Raw genomic sequence first — 19,386 nt, 5'->3', positions numbered from 1 at the left:
AAAAATGTATCTTCCTATTCATGTAATGACAGACACTCTGGATCTGACTGCACATAATGATTGAAGTTTTCCTTAAGCCTGGCATATCAGTCATTGTAAGAATTCAAACCACAGAGAGAGGAAAACATGGAGATGGCAATTAATATGAAGAAGAATTATAACAGTATCAGCAAGTCTACAAATAAGAGTTCAGTAGAATGTGTGATTTGGGCTTAGAAATCATTGTGAACGTTTATTTTATTCCATTGGAAAGGACCTGTCCACTGTCACGTATGGCCCTAAGATATGCTTTAAAAGAAATAAGTCAAATCAAGTGGAGCGTTCTGGCAGAAGACGTGAGTCTTTCTTGCATCAGCCGATCACATCAGGTCCAATTATCAGACAACACATACTAGACTGTGTCTCATTTAAGACGGCATTTATACTAGTACATTCCTATAAAAACGATGAACTCTTGCTACGGTTACACCTGGCGTTTACACTATTCTGGAGATTTCGACCCCCGTAAACAGAGACTTTTGGTAAAGCTGCAGACCCTGATTTAGTTTGAAAACTCCGGGGTTGCGTTTCTGTATAAACGGATGAAAACTGAAACTTTAGAATACACAGGCTTAGCTGCCCACATTCGCTTACTGATTGGGTCATCTGTATCACTTCATTTGCTTCCCTGATCCGTTAAGTCCTGGTCATATAAGCCATTTAGCCCGAACTATAGTTCCCTTTTTACGCGTACTCAAGCGACAGGGTACGCACTGTACGCACTGGGTATGTGACACAAATTTTGTCATCAGAATAGTACGTGCTCTACGCGCACCGCTGGAATTTTGTTACCTCGCTACAAAGTCCAAAGCGACTTACAGATGGGCTAAACAATGGAAACAATTGGGACAGCAAAAGGACAACAATAAGCATACATGCAATCAAAAAGACTGGTACTATACAGCCTACCACAGAATACAGAGCTTAATTAGAAGTTTTTTTTGTTGAAAGAGTAGAAAAGAAGTCTAGAACTGATCGGTCTGGTGTTTACCGAAGAGATGACGATTCTTAAAGATGGCTACAGAATCTGCAGATCTTGTAGCACTAGGCAGATCATTCCACATAAGTGGAACCGATCCAGAGAAGGTACGTAAGAGAGATTTTTTTTAACTGTATGGGACGGCACCACAAAACGTTGTTCGTTTGCAGAGCGCAGGGATCTGGCAGGTAGATACGTCTGCATTAGTCAGTGAAGATAAGGGGTTGAGGAACCAGTGATGGTCTTGTAGGCCAGGAGCAGAGTCTTGAATTTGATGCGAGCGCTTAATGGGACTCAATATAACTTAATGAAGAGAGGAGTGCATGTGCTCTCTTCGGTTCATTGAAGACCGCTCTTGCCGTTGCCTTCTGGATCATCTGTAGATGTTTGGTTGTGCAAGCTGGAAGTCCAGCCATTAGCGCATTGCAGTAGTCCAATCTGGACAGAACAAGAGCCTGAACTAGGACTTGCATAGCATGTTCTGATAGGAAGGGTCTAATATTCTTAATATTGTAGATGATGAATCTACAGGACCGGGTGGTGCTGGCAACCTGATCTGTGAATTTAAGCTGATCATCGATCACCACTCCAAAGTTTCTGGCCTTTCTGAAAGATGTGATGGTTGATGGTTAGTCTTTGTGTCGGCCGGGATTACAAGCAGTTCTGTTTTTGCAAGGTTCAGCTGCAGGTGATGGTCCTTTTTTCCAGAGCGAGATGTCTTCTAGGCACGCTGAAATGTATGCAGAAACAGTCAGGCCAAAAAGACAGGTGGAGTGTGTATGCAATGGACCAAGCACTGAGCCCTGAGGCACCCCTGTGTCGAGATGTTGCACTCGGAGACCTCACCTCTCTAGGATACTCTAAATGACCTACCTGAGAGGTAAGACCTGAACCATTGTAGGACCATTCCAGAGACACCCATAACCTTGAGGGCCGACAGGAGGATGTGATAGTTAACGGTGTCAAAGCCAGTAGATATATCCTGCAGTCTCTAAGGAATCACCGCTCTTGAAACTAGACTGGTTGCTGTCCAGGAGGTTTTTCTGGTTGAGAAAGGATGAGAGCTGGCTACATACAACACGTTCAAGAGTTTTAGTTCTAGATTCAAGAGTCAAGTTCTTCCTCGAGAGAAAGTGCCCTTTTTACTGATACTTCAAATGAAAATGAAGTATGTGTGTGTGAGCGTGTGTGTGTGTTTCTGTTTGTGCACAGCTTTCCCTGTCTAACAAATACGAAATATCAGTTCAGATCGGGAAATTGTTGAGAGTTCCGCTCACACGCGCAGCACAGCTGTGTAGAACACATTGTTTGGCACATCAGGCAGAGAGCCGCAGAAGCGATGCCCTCCCCCTTTTTCAGTAGCATTTGTCTTGGTATGGAGGTGAGTTGTGCTCAACAAACTAGCTACCTGTGCATTAAATTTACAGCTAATTATCCAAAAGACAAATATTGTTTTGCTAACATCCATCAGTTATGAGCTAATGAGTTAGCAAAAGTTTAGCTAAGGCAGTATATCATTGTAATCCATGCAAATTAATGGATAAACAAATGCTGAAAACAGTAAAATTAATAACATCATCAGAATTGCCTCATTGATATGCAAATCAGGCGTTAAGTTATTAAAATGTGGTAGCTTGCAAACATTTGTCAGGAGATTCAGATGAATAGGATAAACTAAATAACTAAAGCATATCACCAGTTATTAGTTAATATGACTTACATTAAGAGTCTATTCCCTTCTAATGTTATGTTTAAATATGCATATATATATTGGTTAATTTAGAAAGAAATCTACAGAAGCAAACAGAAGAGGGTATAGTAGGCTTTAAACAAACACCCTAATGGGTATTTTGGAAAAGTCCTTTCCATTAGAACAAAAGAAGACATGAAATAAAAATAGACCAACATCTTAAAATTGAAGAGTACATTAAGTGTCCAAACAGTAACTTGTTAAGTTTGATGTCTGACTGCTAATGTAATAACTATCCATTTTACGTGTTGTTTATGCTGATAGATCGAAACGGATCTGCCTCAAATGTGAAACAAATATCATGTCTCCATCGATGTGTGTGTGTGTGTGTGTGCCTGGTACAGTAAGTGTAATTAAAACAACAACAACAATGATAATAATAATAGTTAAGCTACTTTATTTTTGTATTTTGTCAATCATTTTTGGCAGTGTGTTTTAATTATTTTTGCAGGTTTTTGTTGTGTAAAATTACAAATTTGCAGGTGTTAGTGCCGGGATACTACCAAAATAATTAAAATAGTTTATGGCTTCTGCCAAATTAACAAATTAGTAGTGTTATGTTATTTTCCTTGGTGCAGTCATTTATTAAAAATACATACTTGAAATTTTAGCACAGAAAACATACACATTGTGACTCGGTTTCCTTTGTAGTTGCCTGTTCTTGTGAATTCTAAAGAAGACCATGGTCTCTATGTGAACAATGAAACAACACGACACATTTGGATAAGTGTGAGGGATTTTATTTAAACAAATATGAGAAATGCCCCTTTTTCCACTTCAGCCCATGTCCCTCAAAATGTATGTGCATGTCCCAGAACAGTTTCATTCCACCAACCTTAAATATTGCTATTGTTTATTTGAAGACAGTGGTCCTGACAGAAATGTTTCAACAGTACCTAAAGCATCAGAAAACCACAGACACACAAATTTTGTCTAGACAGCATTTCATATTCCCTCTTTCGTCTTTATACACCACGCAACATTTTACAGGGTATACTTATACATAATAGGTCATTAACAGTAACTATTTTTAAGCATGTTTCAAAGGCGAAAATAGATTTCACTTTTTGCCGGGACCTGATTGGTCCGTTTCAAGAGCTGGTAAATATATATTGCAGACTTTTTCCGTAGTTATGCATTCCACTTCAAAATCCAAGAAGTCAACAAGTTGTCCTTGTGAATTTCTATCAAGGTAAGACCTTCACAATGTCTTACTTTTGTTATTTTAGGTTTACTTGTTGATTAAAAGTACTTTTTTGTCTAAATCTAACAAAATCTAGTGTTTTTAATAAGATATCATTTTTTGCTGGTTTAAGATGTACTGTATACTTTTAAAACAAGTCTTACTAACACAATTTTCCTTTACGTATCAAGTTTCAAGAATGCATTGATATTTTACTGAAAAACAAGCCAAAAATGTTTTACAAAAAAAGACATGCTTTGTTTATGATCCTTTGTGATGTGCCTCTTTATCTGTGTCAGAGGACCAGTATGAAGATCTTTGTGTTCCTGATGTGTGTGTTTGGCTCCTCACTAGCTGCCCCTGTAAGAATTTATTTTATTTCAGTTCATTCAACATGACACAGACTTACCTTGAAAACCTCTTTCAATAACATTTTTCTCTTGCTTTGCATGTTTTAGGCCCTTGACAGTGGCAGCAATGAGGTAACACTTGTGTAAAATAATCAAAACGGAATCTAATGTGTAGCTCAATGTTTTGTGCTGTAATCTGATTATTTTGCCTTCCATCCTGCAGCAGGCAGCTGTTAATAATGCTAAAACTGCTTTACATTTGATGGAGCTCTACAGAATGATAGGAAAACTGCAGCAACAGGTCAGTAACTTCAGTATTGCTAGAGTTAAAGACAGACTGTGTATAGATAAATGTATGAAAACAACTTGGAGGTAATAATTCTTTTTTCTCACACAGGCTGCACCAGCTGATGTAAATATGCTCATTTTACCACATCACATATTATATTTCATTTTTTTGCTTTGTTGTCTTTTTACACTGGATAAATCACTTACACCAATTTCTTCCTTTTTTATACAGGTACAGTCTCAACTTGTACCTCAAGCACAGCAGGTTAGTAACATGCTCTCAATGGACATTGATTATTCAACACAGTTCATACAAGTTTTAATTCATGCATTTTTTCTACACTTTCTTCCATTCTTTTAGTTTTAAACACAGTAACAGAGAAACTCACAGTTAACCTGGCTTTTCTATGTTCTGTGACCCGTTGACACATTATTGTAAAGATATTTAGAAAAATGTTGGTAACAGAAATCTGTTGGTCCCCATTGACTTGCATTAGTTTTGTGTCCATACAATAAAAGTCGATGGGGACTAATGTTTTTTAGTTGTCAACATTTTATCATCACACAGGTTTATAATGACAACAGGTAGTAAATCATGACAGAATTTTCTGGTGGCAAACATGGGTATTCTGACCCACTGGTACCTTGATCAGCACAAACCAGTAAAAACTCAGCAGGAGCATTAAAACAATCACTCATTTCTTGTCTTAACTCTTATATTTGTGTATGCAATGCTTATTGTAGTTTGCGACTTTATTTTGTGTTGAGGATGTCATCAGCTTTAATTAAGATGAGAGCGTTTCTTTCAGGAGTTCAATCCGGCACTGCTGGCACCCAGAGGAGATGGATCAGATGAGGAAAACACAGTAAGTTATTCAGTCATTTAGTTTAAAGATGCAGGTTTTACTTAAAATGATCCATTATATTCTTTTTTAATATGTTTAACATAACGTACTTTCACACTGTGGTCCTAGGATAGGCACCATCGGTCCTGGAGAGGCAGGTTCCTGCAGATTTTAGCTCCAGTACTAATCAACACACGTCAAATATCTAACCAAAGTCTTTAAGATTACTTAAAAATGAAGCTTAATCTGCAGGACAGAATCTCTCTAGGACCGACATTGCCTCTGCCTGCCCTAGTCATATCAGCACAATAGAGTGGCTCAGAGCTGATGCATTTTTAAAGGCTAACCCGGAAGTAAGTGCCGTGCTGCTTCCCTTAACCGAAAGCCTATGCATTTTAGGAGATGCACTTTTGGAATATCGCACAAAATATGATCTGTGATTAACAAATGTTCATGATGTTTACACGTTTTGTCTATCAAGATAATCTTTAAAGATTTACACAACATTTGCTATTTTTGAAGCCTAAACATAATCACCATAAGTAAAAAGCTAACATGATGCTAAAACAGACTACACTATGATCGCATGATATCAACGTCACCAGCACTAAGCCCCTGACAGCGTTCTCAAACTTTATAAACGTGTTCCCTGGCAAGTAATTACTCCATGAATTGAATCCCCAACAATGATTTTAGACATTTGTGCCCATGTTGCATTATTTGTGAGATTTACATGTGTGAAAATTTCGTCCCTGCCAAAGGAAGTAGTCACTTAAAGCATCCAAAATTTTAAAGACTCAATGAAGGTTTAAAAAAATCACAAGTGGGTTATATCTTGTGTGATTTACGTCATAGATTACAATGTGGAAATATTTAGAGGTTTTGTTAGCCACAGACCTTATTTCAGGCAATTTACCAAAAACCTATTAAAAAAACATAGACTTTAGGGCAATGGAACTGGAAGTCTTAAAATGCTAACTCGCTTCCAGGGTTTGCACACAAAAATACATCAAACTCAATAAAAATGCCCATTATATTCTGCATTTGGTTGAGGTCACATGATCAGCTAGCAACCGTCCTATAACTGGACACTTTCACTTATGGAATAAATAGATCATGACTAAATCAAAATTTAACAATGGCATCAATAATTGATTTTTTTTGCAGTTGCACGATGATGTCATCCTGCTGCTAGTTCAAACATCAAACATTATTACGATAACTGGGTTCTCTATCAACTTTCTCTTTTTATTTCTGCCAGCTATTCAATGGGTTTAACCCAGCACATGGCTTCCAGCACGCACAGCCGGCTGCTCCACTGAACTCTGATGAGGCGGAAGCAGCAGAAGAAGCTGAAGCAGCGGAGGGAGCAGAAGGTGCAGAAGCTGTAGCAGTGGAGGGAGCAGAAGGTGCCGAAGCTGTAGTTGACCCCACTGAAGCCGTCCCAGCTGTAGAAGCCGGTACAGCGAACGACATCCTGCCCGTTGCCGCGGATGTTACTGTTGCTGCCGCTGACCCACTTCCCGAAGTCACTGCAGCTCCTGTTGCCGTTGAGGCATCTGCGGTACCCCAGGAACCTTTGGTCGCCATAGAAACCGACACCACTGCAGTGGGGCCTGATGTTGCCATTGCTGTAGAACAAGTGTCGGCGGCTGAAGCTGTTGATACAGTTCTGCCTGTGCAGTAAGGGATGTGATCACAAGCCCCGCCCCTAAGATCCTAGCCAATCAGTCACACTGGTGATGTTAAGATCACACCTTTGTGGAACGGGGAACAGGAACTGGGTTATATCGAGGGGGTGTCTAACTAGCCTGCTGGAACAAAATACGGCACATTCCCATTGTGTTCGGTGTGAAATTGTTGCCTGGCAGATGTTTTTTTGTAATGACCTCATTGTAAGAATTGAGCCAGTACTGTTTTACATGTTTCATGTTGTTCTTTGTCATTTTCAGTAATCTTTTAATAAAACGTTTTGTGTTTTGCTGCAGCTAAATGTGTCTTCAGTCAATGCATTGGGGAAAAAAATGTAATGTGTATGAAAACAAAAATGGAATTGTGTATACTATCAAAAACAATGACTGTAAGCATATTGTGTGACTTTGGCAAAGCAGCATGCAATACAAAACAAGACAAACAAGTGCAAACCCAAAAGCAAACAAACAAAATCAACACTGAACAAAATGACATACGTACATCACTATTTTGCATGCTGGCTTTTAATCAAGTTGTGCTTGGCTGTGAAAGCTTTAAGACTGGCTGGTTTGTTTTAATAGGATAAAGCAAATCTGTGCAAATGTGCTGACTCGGCTGATGTCTGCTTATGTCTACTCTCTAGCTTTACAATATAGCAAACACATGCACACAACGGACACCGATGTGATGTTTAGACAGTAAAAGTGCAATGAAATTATACATAAACAAATGTGGCTTGTCAGATATTCCTTCTGTTTGAGGCACACTGGGTAATCCATTTAAACATCAAACTAAATTTGGGACAACTTCAAGAAAAACAGATTGACAAAATTCTCAGTATAGTTGCATAAATTACGGGCCTTGTCCACAGAGCATGTTTAGTTGGTTGGAGTGTAAATTACCCTTCAAGAAGATAGGGAGAGGACTTTATCATTGTCACTCTCGTCTCCCATTAATCTCTAAATCCGTCTGCTTGTCATTGATGTCTAGATAATCATTACAGAGCACAACGAATGAACAGAACAGAGCAAATGAAGCAACAGCGTACGACACCTTTGAAAACACTAGGTGTAATTTGAAGCTTTATTTAAATCGACCAGACAGTGAATGTCTGGGTGCAGTTCTCTGAGATTCATATGATCAAGTGAAAATGGGAAGAGATTTTGGTTAAAGGAAAACAGCTGGTGAGTGTGACCTATATTTGTCATCATTTTCTCTTACTCTCAGGGTATTAATGAATCGATTTTGAGCATTTTTCTTACAAAATAGAACTTTTAAATAATAAACTGTGGTTTAAACCCCCTGTTTCAGCTGAATTTGAAAAATGACCATTGTAACCGCATCAGGAGTCATTGCAGTACCACCCCAAATGTCTCCAATAATGGAGGTGGACACAGAGGAGGACCAAGAAGACCTTATTTCTTCTCCAAATGCAGGACGATTGTTTAACAGCAACAACAGCAACAACAATGACACGTAATCAAAGATCTCTTATTGTGGATTTATGTAGTGTATAGATGGTTTCAGATGCAATAACAGAAACAAACATTATGAGGACCAAACCTAACTTCTGGTAGACCACAAATAATCAATAACTGTTGAGTAGTTTTAATGTAATTTAATGCAATAAATATTCAATTAAATATAAAACAAATTGATGAATCATATCCAAACACAGGTCAGAAGTTAGATTTGGGTCATGCACGTACATCGGATGAAACAGTCGACTGTATTTGTATATTCAATAGCGTATGACGAATCCAACTGTGGATTTAAATTAACCTTGAAAACATCCATATTTGACCCAACCATGGGTATAACAACTCAGAGTTTCTTTAGTTGTATGCATATATACTCTAGATATCAACCCATTCTATTTGTAATAAATATGGATCATCTTTTGGTATAACTGGCAATTATGTTTTTTTCATCCACAGAGAAAAGAAAAAGAACAAGAAAAGGGAGAAAAAGGAAAAGAAGGATAAGAAAGAGTAAATCAAAGTTTTTCCTATGTGCTCCATTGTAATTTCATTAACATCCATCAAGTAATTTCTGTTATTACCTTTTGTTCTACTGCAAAGGAAAAAAGAAAAGAAAGAGAAGAAACTGAAAAAGGAGATGAAGCAGAAAGAAGAGAAGGAGAAGGAAAATGAGAAAGAAAAACAAGAGAAAGAAAAGGAAAAAGAAAAAGAGAAAGAGAAGGAAAAAGAAAAAGAAAAAGAAAAAAAGGAGGGGTTGGTATCAGAATGAACAATGATTTCTTTAAAGTTGTGTTTTTCTTTACATTTAAGTGTTTCTTTATGTTTAACATGATGAATACGAAAATCGCATAAATTTTTTTATCATCGACGGTACTCACAAAAAATATTTTCATACATTTAAACAGTACATTTTAGTATTATTACTCATACACAGAAATTAAGGTACTGACATGACAATGAGCTCAAAACAACACTGAAATTGAGTCGTTCAAAACATCAATAGTGTACATTTGATCGTTTTTGTCTTTAGTGACTGACACCCATCATCGCTTCATCCCACCTTCCTTGTGCTACAGAAATGTCTAGAATTTTCTGACAGTTTCAATTGGAGCAGTATTTGTTTATTTGCAATATACCGATATATCGTAATTAATGATATAAGCTTAAAATTTACTTGAGCTAAATGTACACTAACACATTGATGCTCCATGAAAACAAATATTACCACAATAATTAGCACCACAGAATTGTACAACATTTTTTTACACTGAGATGTTTATCTGTCAAAGGTTCAAAGCAATCACTATTGATTATTGTTTCTTTAATTACTTTCCCCAAGGCCTAAAGAGGTGTTTGTTATTAACCCAGCGGGACTTCTGTACTACCAATGGCTGTTTGTAATCACCACTCCTGTCATGTATAATTGGACAGTCATCATTGCAAGGTACAGCATGACCAGAGAGCACAATACAAATGGAATAAACTCTGGCAGTCTGATCAGGACCTGATTGACTGACGACTGGCCATTCAGAATCAAATAGTCCAGACCGCCGTATTATGAGCAACTGTAATACTTCTGTTAAATTTCTACTCATCATAAACAGGATTGGTGCATTTTAGAAGCTGTTCTAGTCTTTTTTACTCTTGTGCTGTAATGTCTGTGAAGACGTAAAGAGTAATTCAAATTATTCAGATATCCATATTTTTTGATGCTCTGTGTGTAGAGCCTGTTTTGAAGAACTGCAGCATGAATATCTCCTGATGTGGTTCATCTTGGACTACACCTCCGACCTGCTTTACTTGGCTGACATGGCCTTCAGAGCACGAACAGGTGAACTTTAACATTAATTGAGTATCGATTTAATGATGGAATAGAGGTCAACTGTTGATTTGTTTGGGACGGGCCCGATTTCATGGTGTCTTTTTTTAACCAGGTTACCTGGAACAGGGCTTGCTTGTCAAAGAGGAAAAGCTCCTACTTAAGCGGTACACTGACAGCACCCAGTTCCGTATCGATGTTGTCTCTATGATACCCACAGACATCTTGTACTTCTTTTTGGGCTTAGACTACCCAGAGATCCGCATCAACAAGCTTCTTCGCCTGAACCGCATGTTTGAGTTTTTCAACATCTCAGAAACCATGACTAACTACCCCAACATTTTCCGAATCTGCACGTTGGTCATGTACATCATCATTATCATCCACTGGAATGCATGCCTTTATTTTTCTTTCTCCAAGTCTATTGGGTTTGGATCAGATCCATGGGTGTATCCCTCTCTCACCGAGCCCGAATTCGGAGAGCTAATGCGAAAATATTCCTTCAGCCTCTATTGGTCCACCCTTACTCTCACCACCATTGGAGAAACGCCATCCCCCGAGCTAGATTCTGAATTCCTCTTCCATGTTGTTGACTTCCTAGTGGGCGTCTTGATCTTTGCAACCATCGTGGGTAATATCGCCACCATGATCTCCAACATGAACGCGGCCCAGGCTCAGTTCCAGTCAAGGATTGATAACATTAAACAATACATGCATGCGCGGCATGTCAGTAAAGACCTGGAGGAGCGTGTCATCAAATGGTTTGACTACCTGTGGACTAACAAGAAAGCACAGGATGAAAGAGAAGTGTTGAGGTATCTGCCAGACAAGCTACGGGCGGAGATTGGCATGAAGGTGCACTTAGATACCCTTATGAAGGTTCGGATCTTTGCGGATTGTGAGGCGGGGTTACTCATCGAGTTGGTGCTCAAGCTCCAACCTCAAGTCTTCAGCCCTGGTGACTACATCTGTCGCAAGGGGGATATTGGACGGGAGATGTACATCATAAAGGACGGTAAGCTTGCTGTAGTGGCTGATGATGGTGTCACTCAGTTCTGTGTTCTTGGAGACGGAAGCTACTTTGGTGAAATTAGCATTCTTAGCATAAAAGGCAGCAAAGCTGGAAATCGTAGAACGGCCAACATTCGAAGCATAGGATACTCGGATCTCTTCTGTCTGTCCAAGGATGATCTGATGGAGGCCCTTACAGAATATCCTGAAGCTAAGAGTATGTTGGAGGAGAAGGGGAGGCAGATTCTTCTAAAAGATGGTTTGCTGGAGCTGGACCCTGCAAAATTTAAGCCGGATGAGAAGGATTTAGAGAACCGTGTAAACCGCATGTACAACACGCTGAACATCATGACGACCAAGGTGACAAAGCTGATAGCAGAACACGAAGAGACACATAAAAACATCAAGAAACGCATTGCAGAGATAGAACGCTATGCTGGGGAAGAGGTGGAGGATGAAGACGAAGAGGAAGAGAGGACAGAGGAAATAGAGAAGGGTGCGGAGGGGGACAAGATGGAAGATGGGACACAAGGGGAAAAGAAAGAGGGAGATCCAGAGGAAGACATAGAAAAGACAGAGGAAACAACCGAAGAGAAGTAAATGGGCGGGCCATAGAAAGTCATGAGACCACAGCAAAGGAAATCTGGAAAAGAGTCATGGATAAGAATATCTTAACAAATTAAATACATTTAAATAAGTTATTGTTGATTTTTACAACAATAAAAGAAAGAATACAATAATAAAATGATTCCCAAACTTTTTTTCAGTTTACTTGATCAAATCGTTTAAATCTTGTTACCGTCTCACATGCTCTTAAATTTCACCCAAAAAACTCTCTTCATTTACTCATGCTCTTGTCATTTCAAAACTGTGTCATATTTTCTTCTGCAGAACACAAAACAAGATGTTCTGAAGAATGTTAGTAAACAAACAAACCCATTGACTTTTTTATTGTATAGACACAAAACCAATGCAAGTCAAAGAATGTTACCAACTTTCTTCAAAATATCTTCTTTTGTTTTTCATAGAAGAAAGAATGTTTAAAATGAAACTTGGGCGAGTAAATGATGACAGAATTAAAATTTTGGGGCAAACTTACAAGTGCTTGAAGGACACAAGAGTGCAGCAGAGAGCCAAAAACAGAACAAATCTGACAAATTCTCAACCACACACATGCATAAAATCCACATCCTTAGATCTCTAGTCTTAAAAGTTTCTTTCTGATCTTATTTTAGGATATTTTTTCCCATTATTTCACCCATGCACATATTTCCTTTAATGTAAGTTAAACCGAATCAAATGTTTTTATTAAGAGATGAGTTGATGGGATAAACAAATTAACATACAAATAAAAAGCAGTAGATTATTTTTGATCTCAAAGAAATTAGTTTAAAAATGCTTCATGACAGTAATTGAATAAATGTTTTGTTGCAATGTGTTTGTTGTGTTTACACTTTCTAAGTGATGACCCTCTGGCAGGGTTACTTATAATTATAGTCTAAGCATTTACTCTGAAAGACATCCCATAAATTAAAAAAAGAAAGGGAGTTAATTGCATTCTTCGGTTATGAACAAGGAATTTTAATGGTATTGAAATCATCACGTTTCAGCTAAAGGGTATGTACAGGTAGGTGGTTCTCTAAAGATACAAAGATTGAGAGAGGGAGAATTTTGCCATGTGAGAAATGTCACGATCAAATAGTTGATCACCTACTTAGTTTCTGTAATAGCTGAAAAACAGCTTCATCCACCGCCTGTACTTCTTCTGTTTTTAGTATGGAACCGTTTCCATCCACAAGATGTTCCTGAGATATTTTCCTGCATTGTTGATCCTGTAATTGTAATTTTGTGCAGCTGTAAGTTTCTGCTTTCCAGATGGAGCTATTTCAAATGATTGAAAACACCTCTTACACTTGTGATTCGTTTTGCAGAAGTCTTCAATTCAGTCAGAGACGATTAGGGGTGCCGTGGTCGGATTTGGTGGGTTATCTCACGAATTGAGTGGCCAAATTGTATGTCTTGATATAATCTCCGCTTTCATTTTGTGAAGTCCCACCTGTTCTCTTCATTGCCTTTTACCATCACTTATTGTATTTGCTCAGAGAGCTGATGAGAAAAAGAAAGTAACCGGCAAAAAAGGAATTGAAAATACAGGGAAGGTATGTCTCCTTTGGGAAAACGAGATAAAGAAGCTATTGCCTGTGATGTCAGCCATGAAAATGGTCTTCAACCATTGTGTCTCCTGAGCAACGGGAGTTGCGCATTTAATTAATTAGACAAATCAGAGAGAACCATGTATGACTCACTGTCAAGCAATGACAAGAGCGTCCTGTTGAATTTACTTTACACAAATAAAACAATAATGTATTCATACACTTTTGTTATTGGAACATAAAATATATGAAGGTGAAGAAGAAGTGGGAGGGAGAATTAAAATAAGAAATACAAAAAATAATGAAAAATTCTATTTAGGTTTTAAATCAATAATGGGAAAACCGAAACACTGCTGGAATCAGTACAGATAAGAAATATGTTTGTACATATAGCCTTATCTTATTGAGAATCCTTCACCACACACCAGACATTAACCAGTGGAGCAATTTTATCAACCCAGTTGGTCACTTATCACAGGAACAAGCACTCCATCCGTGAGGGCACAGGCAACCTCTTTAAACAAACTGATTGAAACAGCCAATTGAAGTTGCCGAATGAAATGTCTCACACAAAGAAAATGAAGCAACAAGTGTCTGTCAGAACAGGGAACACTGTGTCTTGTTGTGAAACGCTGCAATTTGAGCAGTGAATTCTCGGGCAGTTCCCACCATGGTTCTCAAGACTAAGGGTACGGTGCACGAAACTGGCACTGAGGAGACTGTTCTGGTTCCAAATACACATTTAAATCCACTGACTTAACTACACGTGATAATCAGTCAAATTATGCAGATTATTTTCTCCTCCAACCCTTTCTCATTATATCTAAAGTCCCCTTAGGGAAGTGTGACAATCGTTTGCAATCCATGTTTGCAGCACCTCCGGGCAGCTATATCAGTCAGGTAAGAATGAAAGACTAAAATCTCAATCAAACAACATATTTTCAACCAACAATTAAACCTGACATCAACTGTACTATAAGGTTTGTTTTTTGAGCTCAAATGGTGCTAAAAACACATTTTCTCAAGGCCACTTGTGCTTTAGCAAGTGCATTATGAAACTCTGTGTGGAGCTCTGCCTTTTAAGGAGGGACTTTCTTCACTGGAGCGGTCATATTAAGCGTTGCATTTCAGATATAAATATCTAGATTTTGCATGAGCAGCTGTTTCTTTTTTCGTTTGAGTAGCAGCTGTTTCTATAGGCCACTTTACGTAGGTCGTCCGCCATGTTGGAATGGTGTAAGTCAGCCTGTGTTGCCAAATCTTTGGTGGTTCCCGTGGAATTAGGTTACTGTTTAATGCAAGTTGTTTTTCATAGATTAGGTTTTGAAGAATTTGTTATTCAGCAGTCAATCTTAAAATTATTTTATTAAGGGAAAATCTGATATTTTGACTGGGGACATTAGGCCTGTGATGAATGATTTTGTTTCACAGATCTGGCAACCCAGCACAAGCCGGTCTGTTAACTCAAGCTGACCATTTGCAACTATGAAGTTATACACGTGTATGTCTCATATGATTCAGACAACTTTTTAACTATTGTGTAAACTCAAACAATGTATTTGTTAAACCAACACATGACAGCAACAAAAGGGTATCCCATTTTTCTTGAATTTAAATCCCAGTGGTTTTCACAGCCGTGTCTGCGCAGTACTGTGGCATTCTAGCCAACTGCCAGATATATATATCGATGCTTGCACTCCCTCCCCGTTCATTGTAATGGCAGTGGTGCGTGTTTTTATATTGATTATCTTTATTTTATGAAAAAGAGTGTGACTGCACAGAGCTTATTTCCTATGTGTAGAAAGATCGATTTTAAATTCATTATAATAAAAAAATTGATCTGTTTTATATACATTACACTTTAAAAACTTGGAATAGCTATTTTTTATATTTATTTAATTTATAGTTTGTTCCTTTTTTGATTACCAGCTGTTTCTCTGGATGGAAAAAACATGTAATGGGAATGATGTGAGACAAAACAGTGACAGAGGTTGTACGTTTAAATTGGTTTCCAAAGATAAAAGGTTGTTGGACATTTTCTCCTAAACAATACTGTGTACTTGCCCATTATCACATTTGCAGTTGACTGGAGCAAGTCTGGAAAAAAACAACCTATTGGAAAAGTGACATCTTAGGTCTTTACCCCCACTAGAAAGAATGCAGCACAGGTCATTTAATGGCCACGGAGTGTATGCAGTGTTGCCAGATCTCACTATAACATAACAAGTGAGGAAAAATAAATTCAAAATAAAGGCAAAAACCATATAGTACAATTGGAAAATCTACAGAATGTATACAGCTCAAAATATTTAGTCCCAGTTTATTTAATTTATCCAAAGCTGTTAAAAGACAGACACATGCTGGTGAGTAAATCATGACCGTTTTCATTTTTTGGGTAACCCATTCCTTTAAGATTGTGGTGCAGAATAATATTTTTGTGCCAGTCTCCACTCGCTTTGCAAATGTTCTATATGGCTTATAAAATATTCTTGGACTGAATGTGCTTAGAGTTTAAAAGTGGATTCTTGAGACTTGTACTTAAGCAACTGATCACTGCCTACGAACTACCACAAAATCTATTCCAATGCAATTCGAATGATCACTTAAGTGCAGAGATGGAGGAACTGTGCCTTTTGTTTCATTGTTTCAGATCATGTTTACTTTCTTTAATATTCAATAGACTGATATTGTTCAACTAAATGAAAAGTAAAAGTCTGTTTATCTGACTTAATCATAACCTATAAGCTCTTTAACACTGATTTCTTTTAACAAATGACACGCTGTGCTCTGTGATCTCATCTTAATTTTCATAATTGCCTACAATTGTGAATCTCCCTTGATGCCCATTTCCAGGCATGTGTCGGTTCCCCAAGCATGATAAGAATACTCATGGTGTAATTTTAATTAGTCTTTTGAACGTCAGACTCGTTCTTGTTGTCACACTCCAAGCATTGCTAAATTAAGCATCTTATCGGGACTTGGTGACATTTGCATCACAGTCCTTTGTCTGTTTCCAGAGTCTGTGATATAATGTTCACTGGTGAACCAATGGGTCACTTGGACCTAGGGGAAAACGAACAAATGGTTCCTCTTGGACTTCAGGAATGACAATATTTGATTTTAAAAGTTTTTAGTTAAGTTATAATGTTATTTATACATTTTTATTATAGAAATGAATGATGTTAAAAACATTCATACTGAATAAGTATGGTCAGTAGAAATATTTTGCTGAATTATTATTTACATAAACATAAATAAAAAAGAGTTTATAACTGAACTGAAGACTTATTCAATAAAATTTCCCCAAATTCAAACCAAGCGTTAAGGCATGGTGTGGATGACTGAATGACAGCTTGCGCTCAAACAGGCATGGCTTATTCAGAACCTGAGAATCCATGCATTATCACAGCATGATTTGAGAATTTTCCTTGTTGTACAAAAGGAGTTGACATGGTCATTGTAACAAATTTGCTTGCATTTGATCATTGACCTAGAAACAGTGCAGAATATTTACCATTCATTAGTGTCACAGATTTTCTTGCTTTTGAAGGTAATATTTTATAAAAATGTGAATATTCTCAAAGCCTTATTATTTTCTAAATGTGTTACGAAGGATAAAAAAACGGAAACAAATGTACCCTGTGATTTTAAAAGCGATAGCAAAAATGCATCCTGATGCTACACATTTGAAAGCTTCCATTTTTAAAGATATGTTTGTGACTGCACAGACAAAAGGTGAGTGACAACCATCACATCTCAGCGATGTCAAAGACACTTACATTAAACTGAGTGTTTCTGAGAGGAAAAGTTAGAATTTTTGTCAATGTGTGCTGTCAATGCGGCCTTTGTGCCTTGAGGTCATCATGGAAATGAAGGATGAGTAAGAGAGGGAGAGAAGCATGGTTATAGTGTACCATTTAATGATCCATAGGGTTGGTACTTTGTGAATAAGAACACACATCTACGTTTTCACTTTGTGTAATTTCTAAAGCTTTTATCAAAGTGTTGGAACTGGAGTCGGACTTAGAAAGCTTTCTAAAAGCCTGCAAATGATCAAGTCTTGATGTATGTCCACTTGTCGTGTCTTGTCTTGACCGTTTTGTTACAGGCTTTAATTTTGCCAGCCACAAAATGTATAAGCCCCTTGGTTTGAGTTCAAATAATTTGGCCCTGCCTAATGCTTATATCTTTCATTATACAAAGCATCGCTGAAACCTTAAACAAGATAAACAGACAACGTTGCCTAAGACAGTACTTTAAAAAGTGCATGACAAGTCTTGTGTCTAGAATTGCAAATTTGAGAAGAGCCATCCAGTCCTATAAATTGATTTAATTCTCTTACAATTCAATTCAGGTTCATTTCAAATTTTGCATTGTTTTCTAACGTGGCATACTGTCACGAGTTACAGACTGAACACAGGCACAGACAACAAGGGGTTAACGGAAAAAACTTTTATTTTCAAAACACAAACAACTAACTGAAAACAAGACTTAAAACAAAACACTCCCCACAAGGGGGCCAAACAGAAGGTTCGTACTTACATCATACTTCATGAAAAGAAATTGTATCAAAATTGGTACCAGGTATATAATTTGAGACTATTTAGTCAATAATAATAGAAATTCTATACAAATTACATCAATTGGTCAATTTTCTTTTCAACTTTAAATGGTGCAAAAGGGACTTGCCTCGAGTCATGAATACATAAATAAGTTAATGTTACTCAACTTCACTCTTCACAAAATAAAAATAAGGATATCAGTGGAATGAAATGGAATATGATCCAGCAACCATTAAAAAGGACCGATATCTTGATGTGCAGGACTTGTCAACTATTTCCCCAAGGGCAGCAAGGTCATAAATGGGCAGGTGCATCATTCTAGGGTTTGACAGCACAGAATGACATGTTATTGCAGGTGTTTATTCACATGACAGCAGCTGAGTGCTGAGAAAAGTGTTTATGTATTATACATGTTTTCTGTTTATAAATAAACAGCATTAACAGACATAGAATAAGGAAGAATAAGACTCAAAAAATCTTGAAATAATTTTCCTAAAATTTGACAGGTACTATTCTTTTATCAATAAATAAATGAACAATTAAATACGTTTAATAGTCCACAATGATGTTGTATACAATCTCAGTCAGGAGGCTCTGAAACCTCGCTTTGTTCACTTTCTATTTCATGTTTTGGTTTCAGCTCTTGTTGAGAAAAAGTAAAAGCATTATTACACTTGTTTTCTGAACCTCAGACTAAAGTATGCACAGAACTACATATACTGAACAACTTGTTATCTCTGATGTCAAAGGTCATTGATTACATTGGAAGTTGCTGTTGTGCAAATGTATGCGTGCTGGGTGAAAAGAACATCTCCGACTGGTTAATATTTTAAGCTATCTGAAGGACATTGTTGTAGTTGAGTCTGTTATGCAGTAATGCCATCCATAATCAGACAACTGTGAGGCATTCCACAGAGGTGCCCAAGCCTTTCCATCTCCCCTTGTTTTCAAAGAATTTTCATCCGTTTGCATTTCAAGCATGTTACCACTTCAGTTTTTTGGTATTGTCAGTCAAGTTTGTAATTACTTACAATCGATGCAAACAGTAATGTGGCGTTTCAATACATTTCAAAAGATTCCTGAGGACACACCATCAGAAAAATCTGTGTTCTTTATTGGGGTTTAGGAAACATGCAACAATTTCATTCACTCATCCTATCCGCTTTTTTAAGAAAATGAGAAATACCGATTTTTCAGGCTGCAAACTACATCATGAACTTTTTTCCCTTCAGGT

General features: G+C 37.6%; 2 protein-coding genes across 2 annotated transcripts; both read left to right on the top strand.

Moving 5' to 3' along the window:
• Positions 1 to 2,393: 2,393 nt before the first annotated feature.
• Positions 2,394 to 7,121, top strand: enam (enamelin). Its single transcript, XM_056767713.1, has 8 exons — positions 2,394 to 2,399; positions 4,251 to 4,313; positions 4,410 to 4,433; positions 4,525 to 4,602; positions 4,699 to 4,713; positions 4,822 to 4,854; positions 5,399 to 5,455; positions 6,696 to 7,121. Exons 1-8 carry the CDS (start codon positions 2,394 to 2,396, stop codon positions 7,119 to 7,121), a joined length of 702 nt encoding a protein of 233 aa, XP_056623691.1.
• Positions 7,122 to 8,450: 1,329 nt separating this feature from the next.
• Positions 8,451 to 12,037, top strand: cnga1a (cyclic nucleotide gated channel subunit alpha 1a). Its single transcript, XM_056767682.1, has 6 exons — positions 8,451 to 8,602; positions 9,064 to 9,117; positions 9,208 to 9,360; positions 9,947 to 10,051; positions 10,332 to 10,438; positions 10,542 to 12,037. The coding sequence occupies exons 1-6, from the start codon at positions 8,451 to 8,453 to the stop codon at positions 12,035 to 12,037; spliced, it is 2,067 nt and encodes a 688-aa protein (XP_056623660.1).
• Positions 12,038 to 19,386: the final 7,349 nt, after the last annotated feature.

Source organism: Triplophysa dalaica, chromosome 2, assembly GCF_015846415.1.
Source record: "Triplophysa dalaica isolate WHDGS20190420 chromosome 2, ASM1584641v1, whole genome shotgun sequence".
NCBI lineage: Eukaryota > Metazoa > Chordata > Actinopteri > Cypriniformes > Nemacheilidae > Triplophysa > Triplophysa dalaica.
The sequence above is the reverse complement of the archived record's forward strand: the minus strand, read 5'-3'. Positions and strand labels throughout refer to the sequence as shown.

Bases quoted from the DNA above. Each gene is read 5' to 3' on its own strand.
- enam (XM_056767713.1), top strand. The intron at 4,314-4,409 runs GTAAGAATTTAT...TGCATGTTTTAG, and splicing joins GCTCCTCACTAGCTGCCCCT to GCCCTTGACAGTGGCAGCAA. The intron at 5,456-6,695 runs GTAAGTTATTCA...TATTTCTGCCAG, and splicing joins GATCAGATGAGGAAAACACA to CTATTCAATGGGTTTAACCC.
- cnga1a (XM_056767682.1), top strand. From the start codon at position 8,451: ATGACCATTGTAACCGCATCAGGAGTCATTGCAGTACCACCCCAAATG. The intron at 8,603-9,063 runs GTAATCAAAGAT...TTTCATCCACAG, and splicing joins AACAGCAACAACAATGACAC to AGAAAAGAAAAAGAACAAGA. The intron at 9,361-9,946 runs GTTGGTATCAGA...ACTTTCCCCAAG, and splicing joins GAAAAAGAAAAAAAGGAGGG to GCCTAAAGAGGTGTTTGTTA.